Source organism: Moschus berezovskii, chromosome 25 (assembly GCF_049115385.1).
Source record: "Moschus berezovskii isolate FMDL1 chromosome 25, NW_MosBer_1.0, whole genome shotgun sequence".
Classification (NCBI taxonomy): Eukaryota; Metazoa; Chordata; class Mammalia; order Artiodactyla; family Moschidae; genus Moschus; species Moschus berezovskii.
In genome coordinates this window covers 12,933,216-12,947,846 of record NC_142484.1, presented here as the reverse complement: position 1 = coordinate 12,947,846, position 14,631 = coordinate 12,933,216, and the positions used below count along the sequence as shown (strand labels likewise).

At 51.5% G+C, this 14,631-nt stretch overlaps 1 protein-coding gene across 2 annotated transcripts in view; it reads left to right on the top strand.

Annotated features, from left to right (window-relative positions):
- ST14 (ST14 transmembrane serine protease matriptase) overlaps window positions 1-14,631 on the top strand; it is a 37,921-nt gene that overhangs the window by 17,004 nt on the left and 6,286 nt on the right. Inside the window, exons 1-15 of one of the 2 annotated variants that reach the window (XM_088832422.1) lie at window positions 3,448-3,762; window positions 4,159-4,318; window positions 4,478-4,605; window positions 4,779-4,849; window positions 5,550-5,707; window positions 5,905-5,940; window positions 6,186-6,426; window positions 10,353-10,492; window positions 10,667-10,764; window positions 11,359-11,468; window positions 11,551-11,681; window positions 13,061-13,165; window positions 13,384-13,494; window positions 13,591-13,704; window positions 13,919-14,041. In XM_088832422.1, the coding sequence (XP_088688548.1) occupies window positions 4,162-4,318; window positions 4,478-4,605; window positions 4,779-4,849; window positions 5,550-5,707; window positions 5,905-5,940; window positions 6,186-6,426; window positions 10,353-10,492; window positions 10,667-10,764; window positions 11,359-11,468; window positions 11,551-11,681; window positions 13,061-13,165; window positions 13,384-13,494; window positions 13,591-13,704; window positions 13,919-14,041 (1,723 nt within the window). In that variant the 5' untranslated portion in view covers window positions 3,448-3,762; window positions 4,159-4,161. Of the gene's footprint in view, window positions 1-3,447; window positions 3,763-4,158; window positions 4,319-4,477; window positions 4,606-4,778; window positions 4,850-5,549; window positions 5,708-5,904; window positions 5,941-6,185; window positions 6,427-10,352; window positions 10,493-10,666; window positions 10,765-11,358; window positions 11,469-11,550; window positions 11,682-13,060; window positions 13,166-13,383; window positions 13,495-13,590; window positions 13,705-13,918; window positions 14,042-14,631 lie in introns of those variants that run through there. The other variant, XM_055415859.2, reaches the window with a different exon arrangement.

The window sequence follows — 14,631 nt, the reverse complement described above, 5'->3', positions numbered from 1 at the left end:
AAACAATCAAGTTGGTATCCTAAGAACGAACAAGAAGGTGGTGAATTCATAGAATCAAAAAGGCTATGGTTAAAAAAAAGAACCATCTAAGAATCAAAGTCACTCTTGGAAATGAAATGCATGACTTAAAAAAAAAATTGTTGTCTTTGCATTAAATCTCAAGGTGATGTAGGTCCTTCAGTTTTGTTCTTTTTCAGAGCTTGTTGCATATGAGTTTCAGAAGCAGCTCATCAACTTCTGTGAACAGCCTGTTGAGGTTTTGATCAAGATAGTGTTGATGCTGTAGGCAACTGAGGAAAATAAGACATCTTAACTGTCTTGAGTCTTCCAACCCATGACCATGAAATTTTGCTTGATTCATTTGTATCAATTTTTAGATTCCACATATAAGCGATATCATATGGTGTTTGTCTTTGACTGACTTCACTTAGTATGATAATCCCTAGGTTCATCCATGTTGCTGCAAATGACAATATTTCATTCTTCTTTATGGACGAGAAATATTCCATTGTATAAATCTACCATATCTTCTTTATCCATTCATCTTTGGTCAAGATTTAGGTTGTTTCCATGTCTTGGCTATTGTGAATAGTGCTGCCCTGAACAAAGGGGAACGTATCTTTTTGAGTTACAGTTTTGTTCTGATATAGGTCCAGGAGTGGGACTGCTAGATCACATGGCTACTCTGTTTTTAGTGTTTTGAAGAACCTCCATACTGTTTTCAATAGTGGCTGAACCAGTTTCCATTCCCACCAACAGTAAGAGGGTTCCCCTTTCTCCACACCTTGTTCAGCATTTATTATTTGTAGAATTTTTGATGATGGCCATTCTGACCAGTGAATAACTGTGATTCCTCATTGTAGTTTTGATTTGCGTTTCTCTAATAATTGTCTAGGTTGAGCATCGTCTCTTGTGCCTGTTGGCCATCTGTATGTCTCCTTTGAAATGGCTGGTTAGGTCTTCTACCCATTTTTCGATTGAGGTGTTTGTTTTTTGTTACTGGGTTTTCTGAGCTGTTCGTATATTTTGGAAATGAAGCCCTTGTCGGTCACATCATGCAATAGAGGATGTACTTTTAAACCTAGGTGTTCTGAAACTTCATCATGATGTATTTTATTATATATGTGCTTTTTCATTTATCTTTCTCATTATTCAGTGAGCCCTTTGAAGAGATACGACTCTCTTTAATGCTTGGAAATATTCTTCTAGTATTTCTCTGATAACGTCCTCTGCCACACTCAGGAATGGGGCTCAGGTATTTATAGAAGATAGAGGTGAGACAGGGAAGGGCATTATTAGAAATCTCCAGAGCCCCACCTCCACTCCAAACAAAAATGCTCCTACCCACACATCCGGTAGAAGGGATGGGAAATTGATTTCTCCAGACTCGAGGACACCGGGTTCCAGAGGGGTGCAGTGAAGGTGAAAACAGTCATAGGTCTCTTCTCTCCCATGTTCTGAATGTCGTGGCTAGGTTTCAATTACCCCATCCTGGAGATTAGAAAATTATTCTCTGCAGTAACTAAGCCATCCCTTAGAAAGATCTACACAGCCTAGCAGCATCTGAGGGAGTGTCTAGTAAAGTATCTGGCTGGTCACTGAATTGTGGCCCAAAGTGAAGCCACCTGTGGCCAGCCACGTCCACAGAACTTCCAAACAACCATTAGGACTTCATTCCTGAATTTGAGCAAATAGCCTCATATTCTCAGGCATTTAAGGAAAGCCTTCAACACAAAAGAGAAAATCAACAGCAGTTTCTCTACTAAGAAAAGTTACTCAGTAGAAATATCAGGATGAGAAGACTTTTGCATCCAAAAGTCAGAGAATAAGACAGAACTTTTGGAGATGAAAGTTTTGATAGCAGAAATGAAAAACTCAATAGAAAGATTAAAAATCAATATGGATAATAGTAGCAGAGAAAGGATAAATAAAGGATCCATATAGTAGGGCTTATAGAAGGAGAAAATAGAAGATAAAGGGGAGGACATAATCTAAAATGATACAGGAAACTTTCCCAGACTGAAAGATATGACTTTCCAAGCTCAAAGGGCGGACGGAGAGCTCAGTGTTGTGAAGTTGAAAGACCCAATTCCAAGCACTTCCTCAAGATTTTCAGAGAAAGACAACAAATTACAAATAAAAAATGATGGATTTGTACTATTATTTCTGCAAAGCAAAATTAAAAGCTGTAGAACATTGGGGACTTCAAAATTCTAAGTGAAAATTATCTGAATTATACCCAGCCCAGACAGCAACAAACATGAGTACAGAGTTACGGTTCTTCTGAAACATGCAAAGTTGCGAGAAATGTCCCTCTCTAGAAACTACTGAAGTATGTATTCACCAAAATGAAGTAAGCCAACAGTGATGAAGACGTGGAATCCAGGAAATAGGGGTCTTAATGCAAGAGGGAAAGGAAGTTCCCTGGTAGTCCAGTGGTTAGGACTCAGTGCTTTCACTGCCATGACCCTGGGTTCAATTCCTGGTCGGGGGAACTCAAATCCTGAAAGTCACAGGTATTATCCACCCAAGAGGAAGTTGAATTCAGGAACTCCCCAGGGTCATGGTGGTGGGGGAAGTTCCAGACAGCAGCTACGGGAAAGGACAGAGTGCCTCCAGGAAGAAAATGAAATGAGAGGTTCTTTGACGGACTTTATATGTGGGAGGTGAGAAGAATGTTACAGAACACTTAGATTGTATGGGAAGACTTAGATGTACGGGAAAAAAAAAAACCCGAGTAAATGAATGTTCACAGCAGGAAAAAACAAATCAGTTATAGTGAGAAGGAAACTGTCGTGAACAATATTCTCAAGACTAATAATGAAAACGTAGAATATGGATATAATTTTTTTTTTAACTTTAGCCCTGTATCTTTTGGGAAGATGGGTGAAAGAAGGAAGGACTTTGAAATACACATTACCGTAATATAAGTCAGCTGATTATATTTTATAGATGAATCGAGTTGGTGGTATTGGTGTATTATTCAGAAATATGGAGACAAATTCCAGAACAAGCAGGTTGAAAACATCTTAAGTGGTTGACTCTGGAGTGTGCTTCTTTTTAAAATTTTATTTCGTTTTGAGATGTAATTTTTGAGGTGTACAACATGTTGGTTTGATACGTTTATATATTGTAGTACAGTGATCATGGTGAGGTTAGCTATGGGATGTATGTCTGGGTTTGATATTAGATGAAGTCACCAGTATAACTCATTAGGAAACTAAAATTCGAGATACAGGTACCCAAATGTGGTTGGTGTGGGGGAGAAACTCTCACAGCAGTGAGCAAGCTGTGCAATGAATGTGACAAACCAGGAAATATCAGCTCAAGTACAAGTCTGAGGTTCACACCAAAGCAGCCACGTCTGAAAACTGTAAACGGGCTCCTCTGTGGAATTTGGGGTGGGGCTTTTGCTTTTCCGGCAAGCCCTGTTGGAGTGGGTATGAGGCAGCTGACTCTGAAAGGGCACAGCCCCTCCCCAGGGTTTAGGGCGGCAGACAGAGTGTGTGCTGCAGGTGGACGAGTCTGCCTTCCTGCCATTGCATGCTGCAGACACCCCACCTCTCTGCCCATGCCCCCTGTTCCTAGAGCCCACCCCCACCGCCATCCCGTTTGTTTTTAATGCTCTTGGGTCTGAGCATGGACACGGATGGATTCCAGTAGAGACCTGGCCTTCTCAGCTCACTATGGTGTCCTGGGCTGGGAGACTTCAGGCTCAAGGCAGAGAGACTTGTCCTGCCGTGGCACGGCACAGCTGCCCAGGTTACTGCCTTTTTACTTCTGGCTGGTTACACGCTGGCGGAGCAAGGATTGGGGTCAGGGTGTACAGTGCAGCTTGCCCGGAGATGCTGAGGAGGCGATCCCTGGGCTGGGCTGGCTCTCCCCACACCTGGCCCTCCTCCTACATCCGAGGTGACTCACTGAGGTGACAGTCTCAACTGACTGTGCTCAGACGGGCTGCTTGTTTCATTTTTATTTGCACTCACAGTTCTCAGGCGGTGCGTGCCTGTGGATGCCCGGAGGGGAGGCCGCTGCTCCGTCCTCCTGGCTTTTCTCGTGCAGCTGGACCTGAGAGCCTGGACATGTCCTTCCCCAGCGGGGCCGGCAGGCTGCAGAGCTGGGGTTTCTGACGGGCAGTGCACTGGCTTCTCTGTGCAGAATATGAATGGCTGTGAGGAAGGCGTGGAGTTCTTGCCGGCCAACAACAGCAGGAAGGTGGAGAAGGGCGGCCCGCGGCGGTGGGTGGTGCTGGTGGCGGTGCTGACTGTCTTCCTGGCACTGTCCCTCCTGGCAGGGCTGCTGGCATGGCACTTCCAGGGTGAGTGACCCTCCTCGGGGTGGAGTGGGCTGGTCTGGGGCAGGGAGAGGAGACGGCAGGGTCCGCTCCCCGGGGTGGCTGAGGGCAGCTGTGCCGGTGCGGGCACTGGAGGGCATCCGTCCCTCCCTCTGACCGCCGGCCTCCCCGGGTCTCCCGCAGACCGGAACGTGCGAGTCCAGAAGATCTTCAACGGCTACCTGAGTGTCCGGAACGAGAACTTCCTGGATGCCTACGAGAACTCCAACTCCACTGAGTTTGCAAACCTGGCCAAGAAGGTGAAGGAGGCGGTGAGTCCCGGCCCCCCAGCACTGCTGTCGGCTCTGGCATCCCCACCGCCGCCCAGCAGAAAGGAGGCCCCTGCTGCCCCCAGATGTGTGACAGGGGCTCTCCAGCACCTGGGCTGGGGGCCGGGGTCCTTTGTGCTCTCTGGCCCGCCATCAGCCTCCTCTCCTTCCCTCAGCTGAAGTTCTTATACAGCGGGATCCCAGTCCTGGGCCCCTACTACAAGACGTCGACGGTGACCGCCTTCAGGTGGGTGCTGGGAGGGCTGGCGGGAGGGGGCCGCTGCGGGGGGCGGGCAGGGTGTGGGGCCCGCCGGGGCGATGAGACCATGAGGTCCTGCTTGAAGAGCCAAGATGCCTGCCAGTCCTTCTTCTGACTTTATCTGGAAAGTACTTTAGATTTTGCTAGTCTCATTTAATCTTTTACGGAGGCAGTATGGCAAGCGGCTGGAGAAAGAAATGGCACCCCACTCCAGTGTTCTTGCCTGGAGAATCCCAGGGACGGGGGAGCCTGGTGGGCTGCCGTCTGTGGGGTCACACAGAGTCGGACACGACTGAGGCGATGCAGCAGCAGCAGCAGCAGCATGGCAGGCGGCACCGTCAACCCCTTTCAAGTTCAGGAAACAGACTCGAGCTGTCAGTCAGTGCGCCCAGGCTAGAGGGAGAACCCACACTCCACTCCAGGTTTTCTCTCACTCCTGAGCCTGAGCGGCAACCCTAGCAAGTCTGGTTGGGTGTGAGACTATGAGAGTCAAGGGCCCAGGCCTCTGGCTCAGGGGTCAGCAGGTGGGTGGGCATACAGGAGCCTAGGGCGGCATGGGAGGACCGGCCTGGAGAAGGTTTCTTGGTGAGTGTCTCCTCCAGCCGGGAGGCTCTTAATCCTGCCGTCTTCACTGGGCACCCGGGAAGGTGTGGACCCCGGCGTTTCAAGCTCAGCCCTCTCTCCCCAGCGAGGGCAGCGTCATTGCCTACTACTGGTCGGAGTTTGACATCCCCAAGCACCTGGTGAAGGAAGCCGAGCAGGCCATGGCGGAGAAGCGCATGGTCACCGTACCGCCCCGAGCCCGTTCCATGAGCTCCTTCGTGATGACCTCGGTGGTGGCCTTCCGTGAGTGCAGGGGGCACCGGGGATGGGCGTTTGTCCGGCCTGGAGCACGGCCTGCTCCTGGGCTGGTGTGGGGGCCTCAGCTCTCCCGGAGTCAGTGCCTGGGAAAGGAGACTGCAAGCTGGCCGGGCGCCTCCCTCTAGGGGAATGAGGAAACGGACTGCATGAGTAAGTGCTTTCTTCTCCCTCTTGTTCTTCAGCCAGCGACCCCAGAAAAGTACAGAACACTCAGGACAGTGAGTATCTGCCCTCCTTCCGAAGGAGAAGGGAAGCGATGTGGCCAGATGCCCATGCAGTCAAGGGGGTCCCCCAAAGTCACACGTGGCGATGGCCAGCACATCCTTCTGCCCTTCCCAGCCTCTCCTGGTTCCAGAGCAGCCTGGGGCACCTCAGAGGGGCCAGGCCCGGCTGCACCCCCATGGGCGGGGGTCATGGTGGCGCTCCTGCCCAGTTCTGCCCCGTGTCCTCTCGCCCCACACAGACAGCTGCAGCTTTGCCCTGCACGCCCAGGGCAGCGAGCCCACCCGCTTCAGCACGCCCGGCTTCCCCGACAGCCCCTACCCATCTCACGCCCGCTGCCAGTGGACGCTGCGGGGGGATGCTGACTCTGTGCTGAGCCTCACCTTCCGCAGCTTCGATGTCGCCACCTGCGATGAACGTGGCAGTGACCTGGTCACGGTTTATGACACCCTGAGCCCCGTGGAACCCCACGCCGTGGTGCAGTGAGTGTCCTGGGCGAGTGGAGGTGGGCAGTGGGCTGCCTGTGGTGGGCTGAGCCTCAGGAATGACCGCTGTGGAGGTTGGAACGTCAGGCCACGGCCGACTTGCAGGCATCACAGAGCAGGGGTGGCGTGGTCCTCAGCGTGAGCTGTGGGAGCATCTAGAGGTGACCATCAGCCTTGGCAAGGGTGCCGGAGGCCCGGGTCCCTAGATGCTGGTGAGTGGGTGCTCTTTTATCTGTCCTTTACTTGCCACTGTGAAGGTGCTGCCTACTACTGTATTCTTTTTTCTTTCTCTCTTTTTTATTTTTGGCCACACCATAAGGCTTGCAGGATTTTAGTTCTCCAACCAGGGATTGAACGCAGGCCATGGCAGCGAAAATGCCAAGTCCTAACTGCTGGACCACCAGGGAAGTCCCACCACCCCCCTCCCCCAGCCCCCGCCCTTGCTATTGTGAATGAAGGTTTTCTTGTTGTTCAGTGATGCCGAGGCCTACAGATGGGAGATGACTGCTGTTGAAAAGACAGTTTGTTATTCACAAGCGGACAGTTGGTTGCTGAGAGGAGGAGCCACACAGGGCCACAGGGGGAGGCGCCAGGGTTGTTCAGGAGGCATAGGGGCCTGGAGGATAATGTGGGCAAGGGCCTTTGCGTGGATTCTGCAGGAAAAGCAAGGCAGAGTTACACCTTAGGATGGGTTGGTTTGAATAACTCCAGTGGGCTCCGTAGCCTGGGGCCGTCTCCATTAGACTGGTACCTGGACAATTAGAGGAGGTAGAGTGGTCTCCAGCAGAAGAGCCCCACAGAGAAGGTGTTGGGGTGTGGGCTCTGGTTAGCCTGTGTGTGAAAGTCTTGCCCAAGGTTTTACTGTCTTGAGAGATTGACTAGCCCTGGGGGGCGGGGGGGAAGGCTACCTCTCCAGGGTTAGCAAGTCCCCAGGGGTCAGAGCATCAGAATTATTGGAAATAAAAAGGCATAATAGATACACATTACTGTATATAAAATACATAACCACAGGAAACTATTAAATATCTTGTAATAACCTATAATGGAAAAGAATCCAAAAGAAAAAATATATATGTGTAACTGAGTCACCTTGCTGTACACCTGAAGGACTGTAAATCAACTGCGCTTCAATTAAGAAAAGGCATGGAGGCTTCCCTGGTGGCACAGTGGTAAAGAATCCACCTGCGAATGCAGGAGACTAGGGTTGGATCCTTGGTCTGGGGAGATACCACGTGCTGCAGAGCAGCTAAACCTGTGCACCACACCTGTTGAACCTGTGCTCTGGAGCCCAGGAGTCACAACTGCTGAGCCCACATGCTGCAGCTGCAGAAGCCCGTGCGCCCTAGAGCCCACGCTCTGCAGCAAGAGAAGCCCCTGCAACGAGAAGCCTGGGCACAACTGAAGGGTAGCTCCCACTCTCCAAAACTAGAGAAAGCCCAAGCGAAAGCAGCAAAGACCCAGCACAGCCAAAAATAAAATGAAATAAATTATTTTAAAAAGGTTTTTAAAAAAGGCATAATACACCTGCTGGGGGGTGCTGAGGTGAATCAGAGCCTGCAGGTAGGGGTGAACTGCCTCCATTTTTCTCCCCCTACCACCTTGGACTCAGTGGACCGGAGCCTTCAATTGTTGTCTATAGAAATGAGCTGGACAGATGTTTTGTGATTAATAAGGGGCTAAACTTCAGGCCGAAACCCAGAGAGAGCCATCTGCTGCCGGAGCTTTGCAGCCAGGACTTCTATCTAAACACCCCTTCCATGCTGGGTTACTTTCTGTTTCTCTAACTGATCGTCTGTACAGCCGATAAATACCTGGTCCTGAGAGGCAGAGGGTAGAACAGATGTGCGCAGAGAGAACAGACACCACTCATAATCTTACCGTCTGGAAATGGTCACTGTTAAATGTGTGTTGTACCTTCTTGCAGGTTTTCTTTGCTATGTGTATATTTGTGTATTTATTTAAAAGTAGGATTATGTGGCACACTTGGTTGCATTGTCTGCTCTGTAAAGATGAAGCATGTTATGATGGCCCTCCCAGGTGAGTGGCATGTCTGTCACTGTTAATGGTGGCGGTGGCGGTCAGCTCATATGCCATACTCCTTAGCAGTGAGGCCTCTGGTGCCCAAGTGACGAGTCTGAAATTCAGTCCTGCTGTTTTTCTTTGGTGGGCGGAGATTTTTTCCTTCATTGACTTATTCACTCATTTAAAAATTGTATTTTATTTTGGTTTTTTTTTTCTTTTTTTAAATTTTATTTTACAATATTATATTGGTTGGTTTTGCCATACATTGACATGAATCTGCCCCGGGTGTACATGAGTTCCTCCTCCTGATTCTTTTTTGTCTTTCTTCACTGAGTACATTTATATATTTCATATTTTTAGACAAATAAACACATCAAAAATGATTCTGTATGTGATATAACTGAACCACCTGAAAATGATACTATATATAAAATAATAACATCTTATATTTCAGGTACACAGGCACCAAAATTTTAATTTTTTATTTTATGTCGGAGTGTAGTTGATTTACAGTGTTGTGTTAGTTTCAGGTGTATAGCAAAATGATTCAGTTATGCATATCTGTATCTATTCTTTTTTCAGATTATTTTCCTATATAGGTTATTACAGAGTATCAAGCAGAGTTCCCTGTGCTATACAGTAGGTCCTCGTTGGTTACTTCATAAATAGTGGCGTGTATCTGTTAATCCCAACCTCTTAATTTATCCCTCCCTCCCTTCCCCCTTGGTAACCAGAAGTTTGTTTTCTGTATCTGGGAGTCTCTTTCTGTTTTATAAATAAGTTCGTTTGTATAATTGTTTTTAGATTCAACGTATAAGCCATATCATGGGGTACTTTTGTTTCTCTGTCTGATTTACTTCACTTAGGATGATGACCTCTAGGTCCGTGTTGCCAGAAATGGCATTATTTCGTTCTTTTCTGTGACTGAGTAAACCCTCCATTCTACGTACACACTGCATCTTCCTTGTCCATTCATCTGTCAGTGGGTATTTGGGGGCTACTGTAAATCGTGCTGCTATGAACTTTCAGGTGCATGTATCTTTTCAAATTATGGTTTTCATCTTTTCTGGATATTTGCCCAGGAGTGAGATTGCTGGGTCACATGGTAGCTCTATTTTTGTTTATTTAAGGCCTCCATACTGTTTTCCATAAGCTGCACCAATTTACCTTCCCACCGATAGTGTAGGAAGGATTCTTTTCTCCATACCTTCTCCAGTGTTTGTTTGTAGACTTTTTGAGATGGCCATTCTGACCAGTGTGAGCTGTTACCTCACTGTCGTTTTGATTTTCATTTAGCTAATATTTAGCTGTGTTGAGTATCCTTTCATGTGCTTTTTGGCCATGTGTTGTGTCTTCTTTGGAGAAATGTCTGTTTAGATATTTTGCCGGTTTTTTGGATTGTAATTTTTTTTTGTTTTGTTTTTGATATTGAGCTGCATGAGCTGTTTGTATATTTTGCAGATTAATCCCTTGTGGGTTGTATCACCTGCCAATATTATCTCCCACTCTATGGGTTGTTTTTTCCTTTAGTCCTGCCACTTATCAGCTGTGCAGTCTTGGGCAAGCTATTTAACCTGTTTGGCCTCTGTTTCCTTATCTGTAAAATGGGGATAATAGTATTTAATGGTTGTTGTGATGAATACCCGAGTTAATGGATATGGAAGCAGTAAGGACGGTGCCTGGCGTATTCTTAGTAAGCGTCAGCGTTAACAGTTGATGCTGTTAATGCTGCTGCAATTATTTGGCCCATAGTTTAGCTAGTCCTCTATTGTTAGGCATTTGGTGTTTCTGAGTTTTTTTATAAACAAAGTCTGATGAGGAGATCTTTACTTAAATGGCGGGTCCTTGGCTCCTCTGCTGGGGTTCTGTGGCTCCCGTGACACTCGCCCTTCTGCCCGCAGGCTGTGTGGGACCTACCCTCCCTCCTACAACCTGACCTTCCTCTCCTCCCAGAACGTCCTGCTCATCACGCTGGTGGCTAGCACAGAGCGCAGGCACCCTGGCTTCGAGGCGGTGTTCTTCCAGCTGCCCCGGAGGAGCAGTAAGGGGCGGCCCAGGCGGGGGCGGGCCTCGGGGCCACGGGGTCTGAAGCTCAGGCCCTCCTGAGCTGTGGGCGTCTGGTGCCCAGGCTTGAGGGAAGCTGGCCAGCTCCTCGGGGCCCCTCGCCCTCCTGGGACTGCAGTCGTCACGTGCGTCTCCCTGCCTTTCCTTCCAGGCTGTGGAGGCTACTTGCGGGGAGCCCAGGGGACATTTAGCAGCCCCTACTATCCAGGCCACTACCCGCCCAACGTCAACTGTACCTGGCACATCGAGGTGGGAGCTGTGTGCTGTGGGGGGTTAGAGAAGCTGGTTGGGAGTAGATGGGGGGAGGAAAGAGGAAGGGGTTGGGGGTGCTCCAGGGAGGACGGGGGCGGGGTGCTCCAGGGAGGCAGGAGAGAGGGCGCTGAGCACGTTCGGCCACTCCTGAGGGGTGTGTGTGGAGGCTGTGGGTGGGGTGGTTTTCGAAGGAGCATCCAGCAGACCCAAGCTCAACCCCTCCTCCTGTGGCCGGTGCCTGCCGGAGGGACCCAGCCCTGGGATGCGGCTGGCTCTGGGGCTTCCTAGAGGAGCTGTGGGGACAGTGAGTGCCGTGCAGAGGAGGACACGCTCACTGGATGGCTGGAAATGGGCGCTGTCCAGTCAGTGATGTGGGAGAACTGCCCGACCTTTATAACACCAGAGTGTGCTGCTGCTGGCGAGTCAGGAAGGTCTTCCTTCCAGATCCCTCCTGCCGTGTCCTCACTGTCCCGCAGGCGGGCGGGCGGGTGGGCAGGTGGGAGGGAAGAACCCCCCCTACCCATCCCCCCCCAGCTCAGAAAAGAGGGAGGCTGTGCAGAGCCAGGCCCACAGCAGCATCTCTCTCTGCAGGTGCCCAACAGCAAAAACGTGAAGGTGCGCTTCAAAGCCTTCTTCCTGCAGGAGCCCAACGTCCCCGTGGGCTCCTGCACCAAGGACTACGTGGAGATCAACGGGGAGAAGTGAGTGTTGGGGGAGGGTGAGTGGGGGTGCCCCAGCCCCGGGTGGATCCTCTTCCTCCACTGAGCCGCCTGCCGCTCCCAGGTACTGTGGAGAGAGGCCGCAGTTTGTCGCCAGCAGCAGGAGCAACAAGATCACTGTCCACTTCCACTCGGACCAGTCCTACACCGACACCGGGTTCCTGGCGGAGTTCCTGTCCTTCGATGCCCGTGACCGTGAGTGTTGCGCTCAGGAAGCGGGCCCTGGCTGGAGGGCCGACCTGAGATTGGCCGTCTATTCTGCATCTCATGAGCGTCTCTGACGCTGAGCCACCAGAGCTCGTGGGGTGCATCTCAGTCACTGCACTAGCTTTCTGAGGGTAAAAGAGCCAATAGTGCCCTTAGGTCCCTGAGAGCAGCCCCTCAGGCCGGGGACCCCAAAGTGCCTTTGGGCCACTGTCCCTTTGGCTCTGCACCACTTTGAGAATCTATGCTTGTCTCTGGCCTTTTGGCAGCTGTCAGATGAATAGCATGCTTTTGAGATAGCACACTGGGGCATGGATCATTGCATGAACCACTCCTAGCTCTGAAAATTGTGAGATCTCTACTGAAGAGATCTTAACTATTTCCATGGCCTTTAATTTCACTGTCTGCTGTGAATATCAGTTTTTCTCTGTCCACAGTGGGGTTTTTTTGTTTGTTTCAACCTTGTATCATAGAATAGGGCTTCCCAGGTGGCTACCAGTGGTCAAGGAACTGCCAGTGCAGGAGATGCAGGTTCAAGCCCTGGTCTGAGAAGGTCCCCTGGAGAAGGAAATGGCAACCCACTGTGGTATTCGTGCCTGGGAAATCCCATGGGTAGAGGAGCCTGGCAGGCTGCAGTCCATGTAGTCGCAGAGTTGATCACGACTTAGCTAGTAAACAATAACAAATCATAGAATAACCTTTTGGAAGACACTTTAACTTCACACAAGCATCCAAATTTAAGTCCACATTCAGCTGCATGGCTGACCACCCAAAGTGTAATTAGATGAGCAAACCCCTTTGATAAATGAGAAAGCTACTTGTGCAGAGAAAGGGAAACAGGTTCCTCTCAGTTTGTCATCTGCCCGATGACGTCAGTTGTCAGACACATCCTAGTTTCAGAAACGTTCAAGTGTGGAAACATCTTAGAATTAAGGAGATCTGGCGATTCCCGGTGCCTGGGGGAGGACACGTATGTCATCTGTCTGCTGAGTGGTTGCTGCTCTGGTTGCCGATGGGGAGCCTGGTGCTTGGGGTCATGGCCGGCCAAGGACACGGGGCTGTAGAAATCAGTGCACACCCGCTGGCCTCTCTCCGCTCTGCCCAGGGTCTCCCGGGGGTTGGTCATGGGGGCCAAGAGGGACCGCAACCAGCGTCTTCCCCACCCTCTCCAGCCATCCCACCAGTTGTAGGAACCCCTTGCCACAGCTCAGTGGGCCTGGAGACCCCCAGTTGCAGCCTCACTCCTCTGTACTGGGGGCTGGGCTGGGAGGTCTTCTCTGGTACCCAGTGCGGCTGGCTGCAAGGTCGGGAAGCCTGCAGTGGAGGTGATGGGGGTGGCTGTGGACTTCAGGCCTACCCTCTGCCTGCAGCGTGCCCAGGCAGTTTCATGTGTAACACGGGGCGGTGTATCCGGAAGGAACTTCGCTGTGATGGCTGGGCCGACTGCACTGACTACAGCGATGAGCTCGACTGCGGTGAGTCCCCTGGCGTCCTCTGCCCTCTCTGTGCCTAGCTTCTGCCTGCGAGCCCAAGTGGGAAGGCCCGAGGTGGGGGCGTGGGGGTCGTTCCTGTCCTTTGCAGCCCGTGGTGCTGAGGCAGCCTCCACGCCTGGGCGGGATGGAATCCCCAGGGGCATGGTGAGTGACTGAGTACCGAGTGAGCCTGGCATCTAACTGCCTCCCCGCCCCTCCAGAGTGCAACGCCACCTACCAGTTCACGTGCAGGGACAAGTTCTGCAAGCCCCTGTTCTGGGTCTGTGACTCCGTGAGGGACTGTGAGGATGGCAGTGACGAGGAGGGCTGCAGTGAGTGTGGCCGGGGTCGGGGCGGGGGTCGCTGCCCAGCTCCCCGTGGCCTCGCTGCTGGCCCTCGAGCCCCTGCTGAGTCCTCATGCTCCCCAGGCTGCCCGCCCAATACCTTCAAGTGCGACAACGGGAAGTGCCTCCCTCAGAGCCAGCAGTGTGACGGGAAGGACAACTGTGGCGACGGGTCTGATGAGGCCAAGTGCCAAGATGGTGAGGCAGGGGCCTGCCTCCCACGGTCACTCAGCGTGGAACACGATGAGAAAGGGTGTCAGCTGGGAGAGACTCGTCCAGAAGGGCGGGAGGAGAGTGGGTGTCAGTGTGGGTGGGTGGGGCAGGCCCAAGAGAGGGGCGACAGGTGGGTGAGCATCAGGTCAGGTGCCTCAGATAAATGGATTGCCTCCCCTGTGTCCTCCTTCTCGAGCAGTGAAAGCCGTCACCTGCACCAAACACACCTACCGCTGCCTCAACGGGCTCTGTGTGGACAAGAGCAGCCCCCAGTGTGATGGGAACGAGGACTGTACTGATGGCTCGGATGAGAAGGACTGTGGTGAGCAGGGCTGCTGCGTACAGTTGTTCAGGTTGTTCAGTGAGCAAGGCGCATACAGAGGCAGAAATCACGCCAGGGCCTCGCTCACCCAGCTCTGTCCCTGGGAGAGGATGTGTCTGCCTGGAGGAAAGGACGACTTTGCTGACTGGCACCCAGGCACTGCCTCACCGGCAGCTCTGATCCTAGAGGCAAGGCCCAGGGCAGCTAGTATGTCAGGCCTCTGTGGCCGGGCTGCAGTGCTGGGCTGACCCCTGCTCTGTGGACCTGGCCATGGGGGCAAGGCCGGGCTTCTCTGTGTTAACCTGGAAGAGAGAGAGAGCATAGCTCCTAGAGCCCTGGGCGGGGTTCTGTCCACATCCTGCCCATATTTGCAGCCCCTTGCATATTTCAGAAGCGCTGGCCACAGGTTCAGTGTGTGCAGAGCTGGGCCATTCTGACTTCCCGTCACCCATCGCTCTCGTCTCTGAGAGCTGTGTCCTTCAGCACCCAGTGAGGACATCTAGGCAAATGACACCCAAATTAAATCAGCAAACCAGCAAAGTTCTGAAGGCCCGCAATGCCTCTGAAGAGTGAGGGTTTTGAGTCCAGGG